Genomic DNA, 18376 nt, shown 5'->3' on the forward strand with positions numbered 1-18376 from the left:
GAGGCCTTACTGCTTTTATGCAAGAACAGGTTTAAAAATGGGACTGGAAGGATGGGAGGCTGAGGAGGAGCAAAATGAATAATACTTTGTATTTATCTTGCATCTCTGTCTTCTGAGCTCAAAGTGCTCTACTGACACCATCTCATTAATTCTCCATGTTCTCCATGGGATAGAAGGAAACAGATTTTAAGAAGAGGTTTCCAGGCTGGGCTTCTTCCTTCCTCAGCCCAGCTGGACTCCCAGCTTCCCACTTACACCATTTTCTACATGGTCTGGAATGTCCCAAGTAGTCATTTATGTCCCATAGGCACCTGGGGGGATGGCCAGGTCCTTACTGTGCCCTGCTAGTCTGCTTAGGAATCAAGCGGGCCTCAGCTGCTAGCTTTTGTACATCTGGGGTGGCCATTTGAGACCTTATTCTCCTGTTTATATGTGTTTTTACTTTTATAAATATATTCTTTTTTTAATTGTAAGAGTAATAGGTATGAGTTTTAAATATCAAACAGTGTAGTAGCATATCAAGTAAAAAGTAAAAGGCTCTTATTGTCTCCTTTTGCCAACCTCAGTGTGTTCCCTTAATCCCCTGGAGGTAATATAGAACTTTGTGAACTTTTTCCTTATTTATATACAAAAGTGCCACATACGTATAACATATGCTGTGTCCATTTAACCATATTGCCCCATGCATGCTGGTTATGAAGCTATTCTTGCGAAAGGTCCAAACATGGCTGAGGAGGGGAGGTGGGGCCTAGAAGTGGGGAGAGTACCACCCTAGATCATTTTCTATTTGCCTGGTGCTTAGCTGTGGTTGGTCATGCCCTGTGTTTTCTTTTCTCTGAAGGAGTTTGCACTGACCTACCCAGAGAGGAGCAGCACCAAAGAAACAGAGAGAAAGGAAACCACAGCAGAGGAGGAGCTGGACCCCGAGGTTCTGAATGTGTTTCACCCGACCCATGAGTGGCAGGCCCTTCGGCCAGGTACCAAGCCCAGCCCTGTCCCTATGAAACACTCTGAATTCAAATTGCATATGTCCTTTGTCACCACAGGGCTACTCTGAAGGAGCAACCACTCTTTGCCCTGCTAGAGGGAACAATGTGGTCCATCAGAGTGGTGGTTGCTCTTACAGGGCTCAGGGACCTTCATTTTCCTGCAGAACAGAGATTGCAGTGTCTGAGTGCCCTGGAAGGAATGCAGGTGGTGGGTGGCCAAGCTTTCTGAGCAAGTGATTGAAAACTTTCTTTCCTTACACTTCTGAAGCACAGGAGAGGCAGTGACATGTGCCTCGTTCTGCAAATGCTATTTTGGGCTCCTCTGCTCTGCTCAGTGCTGCTGAAATATTGTTCACAGGAGAGTCCTGAGCAGCAGTGCAGGGCAGGAGGGTTCTTTTGCTAAAGGAACCTGTGCCAAGAAATAGGGGCTCGTCCTGGCCTGGTTTTTAAATGGGACATCCTCAGAAGAACAACTTTCTAACCCTTTTATGAGCTTGGTCCCAGGGCTTAAAATAATAATGAAAGTAACCAGCAATTATGGAGGGTTTACTATATTCACATACAGTTACGTGCTTCATGTACATAGTTTTGTTCAGTATTCACAGTAATAGGAACTATTATTTTTTTTCTTATGAAAACATCGAGGCTCGGAGAAGTTATATAACTTGACCTATGTCATTCAGCTAATTTGTCCTATGTCATTGCCCCCAGAGTCTGGACCTACCTTCCTCTCCCTGGTCTTTCTGGTCCCAGCTATCCTTGGCTAGAGCCCCACTATGGTGACACTTGGGCTTGTTCTCAGGAGTAGGCTGTTTGTGTTCTACACTGTGGTAGGGTAGATGGCAAGCCCTGGCAGCTGCCATAGTGTAGTTTCATCAGCTCCTTGCCGATAGTCATCACTATGTCCTCACTGCCCCCATTGCTGATGTGCTGGCAGGGCAGCATTTGCTGTGTCAGCCAACTTTCTGGTTGTAATATCACTCCTGCTGGACTTGCATACAGGTAGTTGCTACCACACAGGAATGATGAGGCACCAAGGAAGCCAAGTAGGAGCTAATGGTGTTGGGTAGAGGGAGGTTTTAGGAACAGAGGTATTGGATAAGCAGATCCAACCTCTCGCTCCCCTCCCCTAGCTTCCCTGAGAACTGAGCCCCTGGTTCTTTAGAACTCAAACTAGAAGAGTTCTCAGGAGTGGGGAGTAGAAGACATGGGCTGTATCCACTGATTTTAGGTGGTTAAAAGTGCTTGTACCGCTTTAAACCAGATAAGTGCCTGGAGCTAATGGAGCAATGTCCTGTGCTCCCTCGCTTCTTGTGGCACCTTTCAAGGTCCAAACTGCAGAATAAGCGAGGAAGTTCTGACCCAGGGCTCTTGCCTGACCTTCTGGCCAGTGGGGCTGCTGTTAATGGCTAAGCAAAGAGCCCCTCTCTGTAGCCTTGGGGAGGGAGAGCCAGAGCATATATGACAAGGGCAGGTTGAGGGCTCTGAGTGCCTCCTGGAGAATTAGAGTGGAATACTGACTTTTACATTTAACTTAATGCCTTCTAGTTTCTTAAGAGCCCTCCATAAATTCTTCTCCAGATTCCCCTGAAGCTGTCCCAAAGCCTGGTGTGTTGCAGTTGAGTACAGACACAGGCCCCACAATTCAGGGGCAAAGCAACTCTAGTTCCAGTTGTGCCCTGCCCCATCTTAAGTGTTAGTTGCCTATACTCACTCCCAAAGTAGGACTGGTGAGGGCCTTGTGCTGGCCTCAGTGTCTGATGTAGGATGGTTCTGAGTCTGGGGGCTGGGGAGTCAGACCAGTCGGGGCAGGCAAGGCTCTTTTAGGCCCAGGTATCAGATTGAGGTGTTCTGTGTATATATCAAGAAAGTTTTGTATGTCTGTGGATGGGAAATTGATCTCTTAGTGGTCTGTGTGAATAGCTGGCACTTGCCAAAGTATAATATTTAGTTCTCCACACTCTAAATGCTGGCTGGGAGCTTCCAACACAGCTACTTAAAGATTAAAGAAATATAGTCAGTCCTGAGAACTTGTTTGATGGGTAGATAAATGGGGAGGTAGTATAACTTAGTGAATAAGAGGACAGACTTTAGACACAGCAGTTCTGGGTTCAAATCATAGCTTTACTACTTAGGAGATCTTGGACAAGTCACTGAATTCTGCTGCCCTTCATTTTCTCTGTTGGTGATGTGGGGGAAATGTCTTGCCCTTCCTGTTGCAGAGACTGTTGTGAGGGTTCTTGACATGAAGACATCAATCAGTACACAGCAATTCCGATTTTAAGTGGTAGAATTTTCATTTGTTCTACTCGTTCAACTTGATTGTGGAATTAAATACCAGTGAAGGTGTAGCCTTCCTGTCATTTCTTTCCTTAGGTAGGGAAGGGAACTTCTGGTGAGAAGAAATGAGTTCCCTGATCATATAATGCTCTCCCTTCACAGAGAATTTTGATGAGAGAGCAGAAGGAGATAGTACGGCATTTTCTACCTGAGAGTCAGGGACATGACACAGGAAGATGGTGGTGTATCTTTTGGGCATTTTTCAGAAAATGGCAAAGTGTTGACCCCAGTTCAGTACCTTCTGTCCTCATCAGATATCTGAAGGGAGGACCTCAGCTCTGTTGTCCCCAGGCCTCTAAGAAGGAGATACTGGGGTACCTGGTTTGGGTTCATTTGAAGGGAGAATTCAGTCATGGGTTGGAATATCAGAGACCAACCCATGACTTCATGGGCCTTCCCATCAGGACAGGTGGGAATTAGGCCCTAGCCACTCAGCCCTGGATGAGTTGCAGGTCACTATTCTGAAATCTGCCTGCCTCTGTTGCTACTGTCAGCATTCTTACCGTGAGCCTCTTGTTCCTAGAAGTGATTTTCTTGTCTCTCTCTCTCTCCTGGTTTATTTTGGGATCTGTCTCACCTTATGGAGGCACAGCAAGCATTTGAGTGTGGATTCAGCATCAGCTGTTCACAAGCAAGCAGAGGAAAGCTGTTTGCTGGCAGATCCTGTGGGTCCTGGGCAGGGAACTCAGGAATTTGCCCTGTGGCTGAGAACCCCTGAAATCTAGGATACTGTGCCTGTGCACTTGTTATTATAGAAAGCTGGTCACAGCCATGTATGGTGGTACTTCTGTTCCCCGAGCATTTTCTGAGATCCTATTTTGTGCCAGGTACTGTACTGGTAGTCAGAGATATAGACAATAGCTCACATTTACTGAGCTTCGACTGTGCCAGGAATTCTTTGAGGGCAGGTGCTATAACTACTCTCATTTTTATAGACAAAACTGAACCTCAGGAGAACTGACTTAGTCAAACAACTAATAACTGGTAGAGTCAGAATTCAACCCTAGCTTTGACCCTAAGCCTGAGCTCCTAACCATGGTACCATACTGTCTGTCTGGGTAGCAAATGGGACATGATCTCTGCCTTCCAGCAGCTCATAGTTTCACAGAGGATAACAATATAGAAAAAGGCACCAAAATGTTTTGGTTATTCTGGTGGAAGTGTCTTGTGTTCAGTGAGGGCATAAAGGCGGGGTATGGGAAGGGCCTTCTCTCTCTATCCCTGAAATCTCGGTAGAGCAGTGAGTCAAATTTTATGATATACCTCCAACCCTTTAGTTCTCTTTTTGAGTTATGTGGTCTTGGTCTCTTTGATTAGAATCTGTGAACCTTAGTTTCCTCATCTGAAAATAGGGTTGAAAATACTTCATAGGAATGAGTTGAGATTGAAATAAGATTAACATATGTAAAATGTTTCACACAGGGCCTGGCACATAGGAAATATTCAATAAGTGGTTATAGTTGTCATTTGAAAAAATATACCTTTGCTGCCTCCTTTTCCTTGGGGACCTGAAGGAGAAATGAAGGCAACAAGGCAGCCTGGGCAAAGGGTCCCCTTGTGCTGCCAATTAGCCAGTGCTGCGTGTTGACCCAAAGTGGACTCAGGGCAGCTCAAACCTGATGCTCATTATTGACCTAAGCTGACTTCCAGGGGGCTGTGAGAACCTCTGAAATACTAGCATTAGTTCAAAGAGCCTGCCTACTTGATGGGAGCATGCAGGAAGCCTGTGCAGGAACACGTTTATATGAGAGTGGGGGAGGGGTGGTGGCGGAAAAAAAACCCAAATCATCAACAACTGATGAGAGCAATCCAAGAATTATAGAGCACCAGCCATCTGGTCAGATCATTTCAGATCTGCATGAGCAATAGGAGGGAACTGAATTTTAAAAACCTCATTTATAGTAGACCAACTACTCTGTTTCAAGTATTTAAAAGAGGAGTCTGATTTCCTGCAGGCCTGGACATCTGTCTGAAGGAGCACCTGCCTCTGGTCTGGGTGATTCTGCAGGATTGTTTGTGAGGCCTTTGGCTGTTTGCAACTTGGATGGGTTGTGTGATTACTCAGTCCTCTGACACCAACTGGATGACCAGCAGTTTACTTCCATCCTGATGCTATCTACCTGGACTTAGTGTCACATCGCACAGTTTAATGGCGTAATGTCCCTGCCAGTACTTCAGATGCGTTGCAAGTTCCAGGCCACCTGTACTTTTTTGACAGACCAGCTGTAAGTTGGGGGTTTCCACGACACCCTTCTCAGGTTCAGTAATTTGCTAGAATAGCTTGCAGAACTCAGAAAAACACTTTACTTATGTTTACTGATTTATTGTTAAGGGTACAACTCAGGAACAGCCAAGTGGAAGAGATGGATAGGGTAAGATATGGGGGAAGAGGTGTAGAGCTTCCATGCCCTCTCTGGGAACGCCACCTTCCCAGCACTTCTGTGTGTTCACCAACCCAGAAGCTCTCTCAACCTTGTTGTTTAGGGGCTTTTTTAGAGGCTTAGTTACTTAGGCATGATTGATAAACCATTGGCTATTGGCGACTCAATCTACAGCCCCTCTTCCCTCCGTGGTAGAACGGGGATGGAGCTAAAAGTTCCAGCCCTCTAATCATGGCTTGGTCTTTCTGGTGACCAGCCTCCATTTTAAAGTTATCTAAATGCCACTCACCAAAAGTCATCTCATCAACATAAACTCAGGATGAAAAAAAGATACTTCTATCACTTAGCTTTTAGGAACTCTCTTCCAGGAACTGGGGGATAAAGACCAAATATATTTTATATCACAGGTTGCAATTGAGGTAGGACCAAAGGGCAAAGCTCTCAGTGCATTCTGCCACATCCCCAGTGCTCCCTTTATCCCCTAGTCTGGAGGGATCTTCCTTATGGGTCCTCTCATTCTCCAAGATGGTCCCCAAGAGTATACCTGCTCCTATCCCATCCTTTACACACAAGCATACACACACATACCCCTTTAGGCCCATGAGCCGTGGGTGTTCATACCTAAGCTCTTGTGGCTCATCAGAGTGGTGCAGTTGGATTTTTTGTCTGTCACCAGGAGGTAACGGCCTGAGGGAGGGTATAGCATGTGGCCTCTGTCGGATGATCATTTACCCTCACTCAAGTGCAGTGCTGGAAATGTGGAGCAGGGCCTGGATAGAAGAAACAGTATGGTTTTCGTGTGGCGTTGGGATAGTCTGTTTCCTCTTTTGAAGACATAAGTTGCTGTCCCTAGCAACTTTTTTGGATGAGGTGTTCAAAAAAGCTTATTTTTGATGCTATCTTTTTCTGCACAATGCTTTCTCCTCCCACTTTAAAGTCTTTCAAGTCTTCTGGGGATTCCTTGAGAACTTCATTTGTTCCTCTCCTCCTATACTTCTGGCCCATTTCCTCCATTATTGCTACCTCCCAGCCTTTGTTCATCATTCTCCACTCTGAGTATCTCCTTTGCTCTTGGTAATTGAGTTAAGGGAATTGCTTGGGGCATAGCAGGATGCCAGGCCTCTTGAGGCCTGTAGGAGCAATTTTTGAGGCTCCAAATTACCCAGTATTGGGAGAGAAGGATGCAATGCATGTGGACAGTTTAGGTCTCTTCAGAGAGACCTCATTTCCCATATGTGGGGTTCTCACTAGATGGCTAACCTCTGCTCCTTAGCAGCCAAATCTCATACCCCTCGGGGTAATAGGTAGAGGCCAGGGCAGGAAGGCCTGTGACCTCTGTGGCAGCCACTGCCAAGGCTGAGGCCACTTTGAGACGAGCTGGCTGAGCTCCATGTTGGCACCAGAGTATCTCTGCCTGGGCTTTGGCCTTTATTACCTGGATGTGGCAGGCCAGGGTCCAGTTTGCAATCTGTGGACTTGGGTAGTAATGGATAGCAGCTGTTGGCCGTACGCTTTCTAACAGGCATTTGTATGCTTAATGCTCATTCTAGGCCCCTATCCTCCTCTTCCTCTGCCTCCTCCATTCACCTGTTCTTTCTGAAGTTTAATAAAGAATACTTAGCAGAGTGGCATAGCCTCAGCTCTCAAAAATCATATGCCCAGACTGGCTGCAATGAAAAACTTAGACTGGAGTAGGGATAATGGAAAATTAGCTGCCAAAACCAGTTCCAGCCCTCATGCCCAGGGCTTGGCTTTAGTTCAGACAATCTGTGTAGCCCTGACTTCCCTTCTTTCTCTAATATTGGCCTCTCACCCTGCTGGCTAAGACTATCCAAGCTATCTCCAAGTTGGGACTAGCTAGGACTGGAAATAGCTCTCAAGGGCTGTCTTGGAGCTGGAAAGAGAAGCTCTTTTCTAGAACCTGTTCCATTCTTAGTTTTGTAACAGCACTGGAGGTAGGAACTAATAGGAGGTAACTTAATCGGAGGTAATATTTGACTAGATAAAGAGGACAGGTAGGAAGCATGAGTGGAGGGGGGATGACATGAACAGAGACATAAAAGTGAATATAACTGTTACCTGCCTGGAGAGGCAGGGATCTGTAGAAAAATCATGGTGCGGTGGTGGTGGGCAGCATAGGGGAGCGATAGGAGGGAGGGAAGGTAAGGAGGAGAACTGACAAGGCAGTAGATCTGAAGATGTAAAAGCTCTGAGTGTGTAATTGAGTCTTGTCAGGGGCCATGCTGTGAATGGGAGGCAAGGAAATGAAAGGTTTGAGAATAAGTGGGAGAATAAAATGGTAATTTCAGAGATAGCCACATCAAAAAACTTGTTTATTTCATATTACATTTATTGAACTCCTGTAGTATTTTCAGGTATAGTGCTTGATGTGGGAGATACTATGGTGGGCATTGACAGAGCCTTGCCTGTCTGTGGTTATGGTGGAGGAGAACCCCCGGACAGGAATATAACTCTGTGAGAACACAAAGAAGGGGTCCTGAAGAAAAGATTTCCTAGAGGCAGGGTCATTGAAGTTTAGTAGAGAGAGCTTTTGTGTATATTGGAAGGCAGAGGGGAAAGGAAGCTGTGTTGACAGATTTGAAATTCCAGAGAGGAGATCATTGATGAGGCAAAATTGTTTAGGTGGCAGATGGAAAGTCTTGGCCTTGTGAATATGATGAGCCTTGGAAATTAGAAGCAAAGGCTAGAAGAAGACAAGGAAAAGTGGGAGAGGTGTAGAGGGAAATCAAGGAAGCTTCCATCAGATGTCTTCAGTTTTCTGAGCCAAGCCAAGGATGGGGCTTCTACCTTGGATGATGAAAGAGGAGGATTCAAGTGGATGCTTGAGGACTGAAAGGTTAGGAAGAACCACTGTGAGGAAGGTGCTTAGATAATCAAGAGGTCAGAACTAAGCATTGCTGAGCATCAGGAAGGCTCCATTTGATACCTGATATTTTGACTTTATGGTGTCCAGGGTCAGTGGGTTTGGTGACATTCTGGAGCAGTCTGAGCCTTGGACAGTGGATAGCTGGAATGTGAGGACTAATAGATCATTATGGGGACTTTTGGATTGTCTTTGGGATTGGTGAGGGAGACCTTTGTCTAGCAGGCCTGTGGGGCAAACTAGAGAGCTTTAACAGAAGCTCTTCTGAATCTGCTCTAACTTTCCCTCTTCTGAAACAGAACATCAAGACTCTTGGAGGCCCCTGGTAATGCCCAAGGTCAGAGTGGGAGTGACACCCTACTAGCCACTGATCTGCTAGGCAGGCCTGAGAAGAACCTGAATGAAGCAGAGCTCATGTGCAGGAGTCTCTCTTGTAAGCCTTTAGTTGCTTGTGCTCTAATCAGGCTGATTGTATTTCTGTTCATGTTAAGGTTTTATTTTGTTGTTATTCATAAACTACTAGGTTGTTGATCTTGCCTTATTCCCCATAATGTGTTGATTTGGGTAAACAAAGATTGAGTTGTAGTTTCATTTTGTTAATTCCAGAATAGTCTATTGCTGATTTGTATAATGCAGTTGTTTGAAAGGAGGGAACCATTTCTTTGGATTAAAAAGTTTTCCGATTTGATTATCCGTGGCTGTAATTAGTTTATCTGGGCAGAGGTGAGTTTTTATGGAATGATAGTATGGTATATTTGTAAAGGTGTTCCCCCGCCCCCCTAGGAAAAAAAACCTCCCTATCTCTCACCCCAGCAGCCCCCTAAATTTTGCATTAACATCACTTTGTTAATCTCCATTATGTTATCCTGGTTTTGCCAATTCACACTTTTGGACAGAGAGTGAAGAGGTTGCCGAGTATCTCATGGCCAAGAATGGCTGAAGCAGAATAGGACCCAGAAACTCTAGCTGTTAGAGAGGTGGGAAAAACTAATATTTTGGGAGAAGGTCTCTTGTGCTTGGTGCTTTTGTGTACATTATTTAAGGGGAGCTTCAAGGTGCTCCATGAAGGAGTAGTTACAACTTCTCAGGGTCTCTTTTGGAGCCTGTGGTTAGTCAGTGAAGGAGCCTCAGATCCCATTGCTTTTCCTAAGATTGCCTTTCTTCTAAAGATAGAAACTGCAGGATCGTTATTTGAAAGTGGTATTATTTGAGGTCTATGTGGGAACAAAATAATGTGAATTTTGGGGGAAATTATTCATGAGGTTACAGAATTATCCAAGCTGCCTTGTCTTCATTTTCTAGGTTAGACCTTTGGATCTTAAGGGTAGATCCAGATTTCCCTAAACACAGTGGAGTAAGTAGCCCTGTGTGCAGTGTAATCTGAGGGCTGTAAACTGGCTTTAGATTTCCACTGGCTTAGACTGCAGATGGAGAAGTTGGAAGAATTGTTCCCTAAAGACCATTAGCATTTCAACCTCCAATATTTGAACAAAATAGCTAGCTGAAGATACCTTGGAGTGTTAGGTATAGAATGGTAGGTTTCAAAAGAGAGGGGTTCTTTCTTGCACAAAGCTGGCAGTAATAGGGGTAACCAGATGAAATGTTTGATTTACAAGAGTCCATCTTAATGATGGGATTGTGGGGTACACTTTGGGGGTGAAGGGAAATGGGGAGAAGTAAGAGAAAGACAAATCTAAGGAAGGCTGAGTCTTTTCACTATTTATTGGCATCATCTAACACTGCTTATGTATGTCAGTGAGTGTCTTGGTCCTGTAGTGACTCAGTTTGAACAAAATGTCCTCCCTTCCTCTCTCCTTCCCTTTCTTCTTCCTCTCATTTCTATTTTTTTCTCTCTTCTGCCTTTTGGTGCTCTCAGTTCTTCCTTCTTCCCTCCTTTGCTACCTGCCCTTTTACCTCCTTTACTTCCTTGCTCTAGTGACCTCTACCTGCAGCCAGGTAGCAGGTCACAAGGGTGGATATATGTGGAGTGTGTAGCTGGGGAATATTTTTTCAATTGTCAGCATCAAAGAAATTACTTCCAAGCCGATCCTTCCAGCCATATATTTTGCTGATCAGTTAGAATGAGAGGAAAAACACATTAGCATTGCCTAAGAAGGGATTTAGGAAAAATCAAGTCTATGGAACTGAGTGATCTAAAGTCATAAGCATTAAAAACAAATCCTGGAGTGCAGCTGGAGTTCTTCCCATCCTGTCTCCCACAGCCCTGCCCCTTGACACACACCCCATGTGCTATATGAATGGGTTGTGCCTCAGCTTTCCCAAAGAACTTAATGCTGAAAAGGAGGTACCAGCTTGTGTTACCCATCATTGGACATTTCTGGGCAACGTGGAAAAGAAGCAACCTCAGAAGGTTGTTTTTTTTCTTTCTTTCTCTCTTTTTTGTCCTGTGACCGCAATGTCTCTACTTGCAAAGGCCCTTGGAAGAGAGTTCTCTTGAGTTGAGCACACCTGCATGCTCATATATTTCCTATATGCCTGGTAGTAGTTCGGAGTGAGGTCTCAGGAGAACAATGGCTTCTTCTTTGTCCTTAGACCAGGAGGGTGTTTCTTGTCAAGAGAAATAAATTTATAGTTATATAGGTAGAACTTAGAAATTAAAGTGGATTAGTTTGTCTCCTTTGTGGGGGGGAAAAAGTCTAGAATACCCTTCTAAGAGACATGCCCTTCAGAGAGGGGAATGACAGAGGGGAGAATCCATGCTGTTTTTTGGCATTGGTTGTTGCAGTGCATTGAATACACAGATAGTACAGTGTTGTAGAGTCAGTCTGCCCAGGTTTACACCTTAGCTCTGCCTTTTACAGCTGGATAGCCTTGGGCAAGTTACTTAATTCCACTAAGGTTTAATGAAATATCCTATAATGAAATATCATCTGTAAAATAGGGAAAGTAATAATGCCTACCTCATAGGGTTATTTTAAATAGTAAATAAGGTAAGCATATGAAGTGTCTACTATAGTGCCAGGTGCATAGTAATAGCTTGATAAATGTTAGCTCCTGTTGTTTTTGTTGTAGTAAAAATGAGTAGATATCAGACAAATCCAATTTGAGGTATTGACCAATACTCTTCAAGTATATCCAAGTCAAGAAGGACAAAGACTGAGGAGATATCACAAATCGGAGGAGACTTAAGGAGACATGACAACTAAATGCAATGTGGTATCTAAGTTAGATTTTGGAAAAGGAAAAAGAATATTAAAGGAAGAAGTGATGAAATCTGAATAAAGTCTGTAGTTTAGTTACTACTATTGTACCAATGTTAATTTCTTATTTTTATGGTTATGTAAGATGTTACTATTGGGGAAGTCAGGTGAAGGGTATATGGGAACTCTGTAGTCTTTTTTCATCTTTTCTCTAAGTCTAAAATTATTCCAAGATAAAAAGTTAAAATAAGTGACTAAGTGACCTGTTAGGTAAAGGAGAAACTCTTCAGGGTAGAGCCATGCACACCAGGTCACTCCAGGAGAGCTCTTACAAAGGAGTCCAAATGCCCGCCTCTTTAGCCCCTGCATACCTGCTGCATCCTGAGGAGAGGTCTGCTCTAGGCAGATAATTGGTCAGATAGCAACACAGACACACACCCTAAGTCTGATTCTGTAGTGGTGCCTTAGAGGGCTTGGGGAGGAGGCCACTCATTTGGGCAGTAGGACTCTGCAGGGCTGAATGACCAGAGCACTTGTTTCTGTTCCTTGGACTATAAATGAATTCTGCCTGTTTTATACTTCTATCTAAGCACAAATCACTATGGCAATGTTTACAGATTGTGATGCCTACCCTTACACTCATGCTCACTGTTTGATCATCCAGAAGGAAAAATAAGTTCAAACCCAGCTCTGCAATAATTTATCATTTTCTTTCTTGTTTTAAGTGCCTTTCTCTTGCATAAAGCAGGTATTTTGCTTGCTCTTCTTGCAGAAGGTACATGTGCTTTTCTTATGACTGATGTGGCCATCTCTGTCATGCTAATAGCAGGGTTTGGAGAAGAAAGCCATTATTATCATTGGGAGAATGTGAATCTTGGAGTTTTTATTTTTGCATTGAAGTTGGTTTTGGGGGGGGAGGGCAGGTATGGAAAGTATAAAATCTTTCATTCCAGCACACAACTCCCTCACAAGTTTTTACCCTTGGAAACCCATATTTTGTGAGTTTTAAAAAAATCAATGTAGAAAAATGTTCTTTGTATTCTAACTCAGTGACTAAGATGTACTGCTTTTTGGTATTGATTTACAAATTTTATTGTCAGTCCCTTGGGATGTGTTTGGATTACTCAATAGTGTGACAAATGGCTGAGCTCTGAATTATGTATTGTATTATGAAGAGTTCATAAGCCATATTTCTCTATCGGTTATTTTAGGCATAAGACTGGTGAACTGTCATTTCTGTTTTAGTCATATGTGACTAAAAAAGAAAAGGAGGGGGATGGCGTTGCGAGAGAAGTCTGGCTCAAGATTGGACAGTAAACTACCCCTGAAGGCTTATGAATGCAGAGGCTTGAGGTGGACAGACCTTGGGTATGGACTGGGAATATTGAGAGCACCTGGGCTGGAAACACCAGTTCACACCTTTGCTGCACCTTTGCTCAGGCTAGAGCCCCAGTGGAAAGGTTTCCACTCTCCCGGGGCGCCTGTTCAATCAAATAACAAGTGGTCTGAGGCCAGAGAGTCCTGTACCCTAAGTAGGCTTTCCATGCTCCTGCCCCTCCCCACCAGCCACTCGTGCTGATGGATGTGCAAACCCTTTACAGATGGTTTGGCACTGCTGGCTTATGGAGATCATCTGTCTCTTTTGAAAGAGTAACTTTATGTTTGTGGCTCCTTTTCTCTGCACAGAAAGAAATTGCGTCTGCCTTCTGATGGAAATGTTTACCTTCTGTAGGGAAGGGCACTATTCTTTGAGGGTAATGTCTGCTGGCCCTCCTCACCCATTATGGGAGCTTAAGCCTGTGCTCAAGGGTAGACGGGAGGAGGTGGCTATTGGTGCGTGCACAGTTGCCATTGGGGCAGCCATCTGCCAGTTTCTCAGCTCACAGTCTGCTTCAGCTGGCCATAGGGAAGGAGTGTCTGTACTCCTGGGCCTGTCTGCATTATGCACAGCCTATTCCCTAAATGAGCTTTCTATGCGTATATAACTTCTTTCTACCCTGTTCTTGTATGGTCTGCCTCAGGGCACTGTTCAGAATCTCCCTTAATTATACTGAAGCTCAGCTTCTAGTTTCTAGCAGTTAGAGTTTCTGGTAATAGCTGATTTTTTTTTTTTTTTTTAAATTTCTAAAATTGCAGTGAAGGATTGATTTACGGTTATAGGAAGATTTGCTTTTTACAGGGAAATTATCAACACTACGATGATATGGTTTCATGGCAGTGGTATTTTGACTCTGTCCAAAGCCACAGTCTAACCCGCTTAGCTTCTTCCAGAATAGACCCTTTGTAATTTGAGGAGGCTGCTCTAGTGTTAGAATGAAATCTGTGCTTCCAATTGCTGACCACCACCTTCCCCACATATTGCCCCCCTCTTCCCCACTTTCCCTTCCTGAGATGGAGGACTTTTTACACATGCTGCTTAGAAAAAGGAGATTTACAACATGACTCAACCCTCGCCCGCAGATCTAGGATTCTTGCCATCCAGTAAATTTTGGCAGGCAGGCCATGTGTATGGAGAACATGTCATGCTTCCCTATTTCTTCACTGCTCCCCTCATTGCATATGCCTCTTGGGCGGAGTCTGGAGTGTCCAGCTTCTCATTTCTTCAGCTTTTCCTCCCAAGCAACCCCCGCTTCTCCTGTAGGGATGTGCTTTAGTATCTATAAAGGTATAAGGGACAGTTTCTCACATCTCAGGGACCTTATAGAGAGACCTGTAGAAACAATTCAAGTCCTGCGGTGCTTGCTGGATTCTTACCACTGTGCTGAGTACAGGCAGAACATAGACTGCCTTGGCCTTAAACACTGGACCCCGCATGGGAATCCATTTGAAGAAGAAGGTTGGCAGTCCTACCCTTCCACTTCCACACTTGGACGTATAGGTGTCTTTGTGTCCGTCATTACAGTGTTGCCCTCTTAAAGTTATTGAAGCCTCTAGGCTAGTGTTGATGAGGCCATGATGCTGTTGAGAGTGAGTTATTGGTGACATCGTGCTCTCCTTTGCCCTCTGGTGAGGGAGAGGAAAGGAAAAAGCATTGGGTTCCTGGAAGTCCTTGGCTATGAAGACTTGGTTAAACTTTGTCTTTTTCTCACCCATTCCCTAGATAAGTCAAAAGAACCTAAGATAACAGAGTGGAGGGCAGAATAGGACTTTGGGGGACCAGAAACAATGAGAAATTGGTAGGGGCAGAGAGAGGCTGCTGACCCACCAACCTGTTAGAGCAAGAGAAAGGAGTGCCTTTCTCAGCCTAGCCAGCCAGGGAGACCCATGCTAAGCTAGCTGTTGGCACAGTCTGGGAGGTAGTGGTGAGCTCCGCAGAGAATGCTCCCTGCTGTTGCTTCCTCTGAGGCTCCTGTTCCCCTCTTCACATAGCTACACAAGTTACAGGAAAGCAAAGGGTCCTGAAATGCTTGGCTCCTGAAACAAGGAGAATAGACCACATGGGGAGAAATTTAGGGCAAGTCTGGAGCAGACCAGATGTAAATTCTTTTTAGTCTAACCAGTGAGAAGTTCTCGTTTTAGGAATTCCCTCCTCGCCCGCCCTCTGAGTCCAGGTAGATGTGTCTGGAGCTGAGCTTCCCTTTCCAGTCTGTGCTTTGTGGACTTTCCTCCCCATTTCGGGCCTCTGCAAACTGACTTACTGGCAGGTTCTGGAGCCTTCCCAGAACTGCAGCATATAGGGCTTAGCAATGACACACTCTATTGTAGGGATGCATTTATGAACGTCCTTTGAAATTAACTTTCTCGTAGTCCCTAAGTGCCCCACAGGGGCCTCTTAAAGGGTCTTAGCTTCCCTCGAACTTCATGCTTTTGCTGACTCCCACACACATGATTTTTCATTTTAAACATAGTTGGTGATGAATTGGGAGAAGGGAGTGGGAGTTTGCTTTCCTCTGCACCATAAGTGCAGCACTGCTAATTTCATTCTCTGCACTCTGTCTCTGAGATGAGCAGAGTCCTCTGTGCCTGTGTTTAGTACTGCTGTGTTGCTGGACTCTCCTGGCAAAAATTAGGCTAATGTCTCCAACGACTGCATTAGCCACTGAAATGAGGGTCTAAATTGAAGGTATTATACCAAGACTCTCTCCAAGGTATTGCCTTGTTCTAGCTTTTATTATTCAAATTCATTCTCTCAATGATTCTCTGCAGACTGTCACACAGGTTCAGTGCGGCACATTTGAACTAGCTGAAAGGCAAGATAACCTTTTAAGAAGAGGGAGAAAGGAAAGGGAAAAAAAAGATGAATGCTATGATGCAAAGTCAGCAGTTTGTTCTGTAAGCTACTTGGCCAACCTGTGCAATGCCTAGAGGTAGGAGAGGAAGGGACCAGACCTGGGATAGGGTGGAGGGGTGTCACATAGGGGTAAGGTGATGCCATTGAATTAGTGGCATCTGTGCCTTATAAGTTCACCACACTTCCTCCTTCCCTTTTGTGTTTACCGAGCACCTAAATATATTCCTTACAGGGTACTAAGAACTCCGGGGTGGGAAACCAAAGATCAACAAAATAAAATTTTTCCTTCAAGAAGCTGTTAGTCTTATAGTGTCACTGTTTTTTCTCTGTCTTGGGTGTGTGGGTAGAGAGTGAGGGGGCTCGGGGGAGGGTATAGGCTTATGATTTTTGCATTTTACATCAGAAGTAGGAGCCTTCTAGCAGTCAGATGCTTAGAGAGTTGAGAATTTGGCTGTTACATGTGTGTTTTGAAAATAGCTTTTTTTTGGCCTGCTGACAAAGTAATATGTTTTCAAAGCAGAAAACGTAGAAAACATGAAAAAGCACGAAGGGAAATAATAAAACCACCCATATTCCACTATCCAGATAATAAAGATAACATTATGACTTATATTCTTCCAGTTGTTTTTATAAAAGTGCTGTCATTCTGTACATAGTATTTTGAGGCTGATACTTTCTCTTTAGAAACTGGGAACTAAATTTTGTAGTTTTGAAAGCTAGAGCCTCCTGCACATAGTCAGGCACCCAGTGAACATTGTCCAGGCACTGGTCTTTATCAATTGTATAAATATACAAAATTAATTGATTATTACTATTTTACATTTAGGTAGTTTCTAGTTTTTCATTGTTATAGATAATTCTATAATGAATATCCACATACATATATATAATGTACCCTATGCTCTTAGAAGAGATTTGCCAATGTAGAAGTGCTCATGTTTTATGATTCTTTTGCCCGGCATCTCATCTGGGACAGCCTCTTAGCTGAGCTAAGATAACACCATGGTTTTGATTATCTCTCATCCCTGTTCTGCATTGACATCAGATGCCCTGCGATTTCCTCTCTCTGTGGTCCCTGGGTACTTCTCCCTTGACCAGGAAATAACTGGTATCAGGAGAGACAGGGCAGCAAGCACAGAACACGTGTTCTCATTGTTTTGTGCCAAGACTGTAGGATCCCCAGGGACAGGGACATTGTCATCAACCTCTGATGGTAAGCAGATATTGAGTGCCAGCCCACCTGTGTCCAGCCCAGTGCTAGATAAGAGAAAGGTACAAAACAGATCCCTATCCTCAAAGAGCTTTTACTGACTGATTGGATAATCGAATTGACATGAAACAATCCATACACGTTTATCAAGCTCTTGGTATATGGTAGGTACGTATGTCAGACTGTTTGGGAATAGAAAAGGCTGAGGTGTTGTTCTCCTTAAAGGAGGCTGCAGTACATATAAGCTATTTATAGGTAAAGTTAACTAGCCCCACAGGTCAATAAATGATAAATATCTAGTCATACACATAGCAGGTGTGACAGAGATTGGCTGCTTTGGGGAGGAAGGTCATTATGAGTCAGAGTAGTTGGATAAAACTCAGAGAAGATAGGACACTATTGGTGCTTGTAAAAGAGCTGGCATTGAGGTGGAATGGGAAGGGTTTTTTCCAGGTGGGAGGAACTGCTTGCAAAGGGATGGTGGCAGTAAGAACTGTCTTATGGTGGAGACCAATTGCATAGCAGCACAGAAGAAGATTGGAAGTGGGAATTATAAGGAGGCGAATGAGAGTCAAGGGTTGTGTACTGGAAGACCTGAGAGTTATGGGCTCTAGAGCAGTACTGGGTACACAGTGGATGGGAAGAGACTTGCTCATTTGTCTCTGATTAAAGGGTGGGTAAGAAGGCCTTGATTTCTCATAATGCCAGAGTGCCTCTAGGCTCAGTCTTAGGACCTCTGCTCTTCTGTCTACACTTATGCCCTTGGTAATCTCATCTAGCTTAATGGCTTTACATTTGTATACTGATGACTGCCAGATTTTTTTTAATCTCCAGCCCATACTTCTCTGAACTCCAGACTCATCTTTCTGCCTACAAGATACCTCTATGTGGATGTTTAATAGACATCTCAAACTTAATATATCTAAAACTGAGCTCCTGTAGCCTTCCTCATCTCAGTTATTGGCAGCTCTGTCCTTTCAATTACTCAAGCCAAAATCCTCTTCCAATGGCCAAAGCTGGAATGATTTAAGCAACAAAGCAAATAATGTAGTATTAGATTATAATCCGAAGCATAAAATAAATATATATGAGCCTAAATTCATATAAGCAAGTGCTTTATTGAAAGAATGAATGGAGAAAATATAAATTTCTCTTACAGAAGAATTCCAAATATATATAT

The 18376-nt window shown here is 44.0% G+C and overlaps 1 protein-coding gene across 1 annotated transcript in view; it reads left to right on the top strand.

Annotated features, from left to right (window-relative positions):
• Positions 1 to 18376, top strand: part of SIL1 (SIL1 nucleotide exchange factor) — a 176025-nt gene that overhangs the window by 56701 nt on the left and 100948 nt on the right. The window contains exon 5 of the mRNA XM_006923058.2: positions 842 to 977. Within this exon, the coding sequence (XP_006923120.2) occupies positions 842 to 977 (136 nt within the window). The remainder of the gene's footprint in view (positions 1 to 841; positions 978 to 18376) is intronic.

This window comes from Pteropus alecto, unplaced genomic scaffold (genome assembly GCF_000325575.1).
Source record: "Pteropus alecto unplaced genomic scaffold, ASM32557v1 scaffold78, whole genome shotgun sequence".
Lineage (NCBI taxonomy): Eukaryota > Metazoa > Chordata > Mammalia > Chiroptera > Pteropodidae > Pteropus > Pteropus alecto.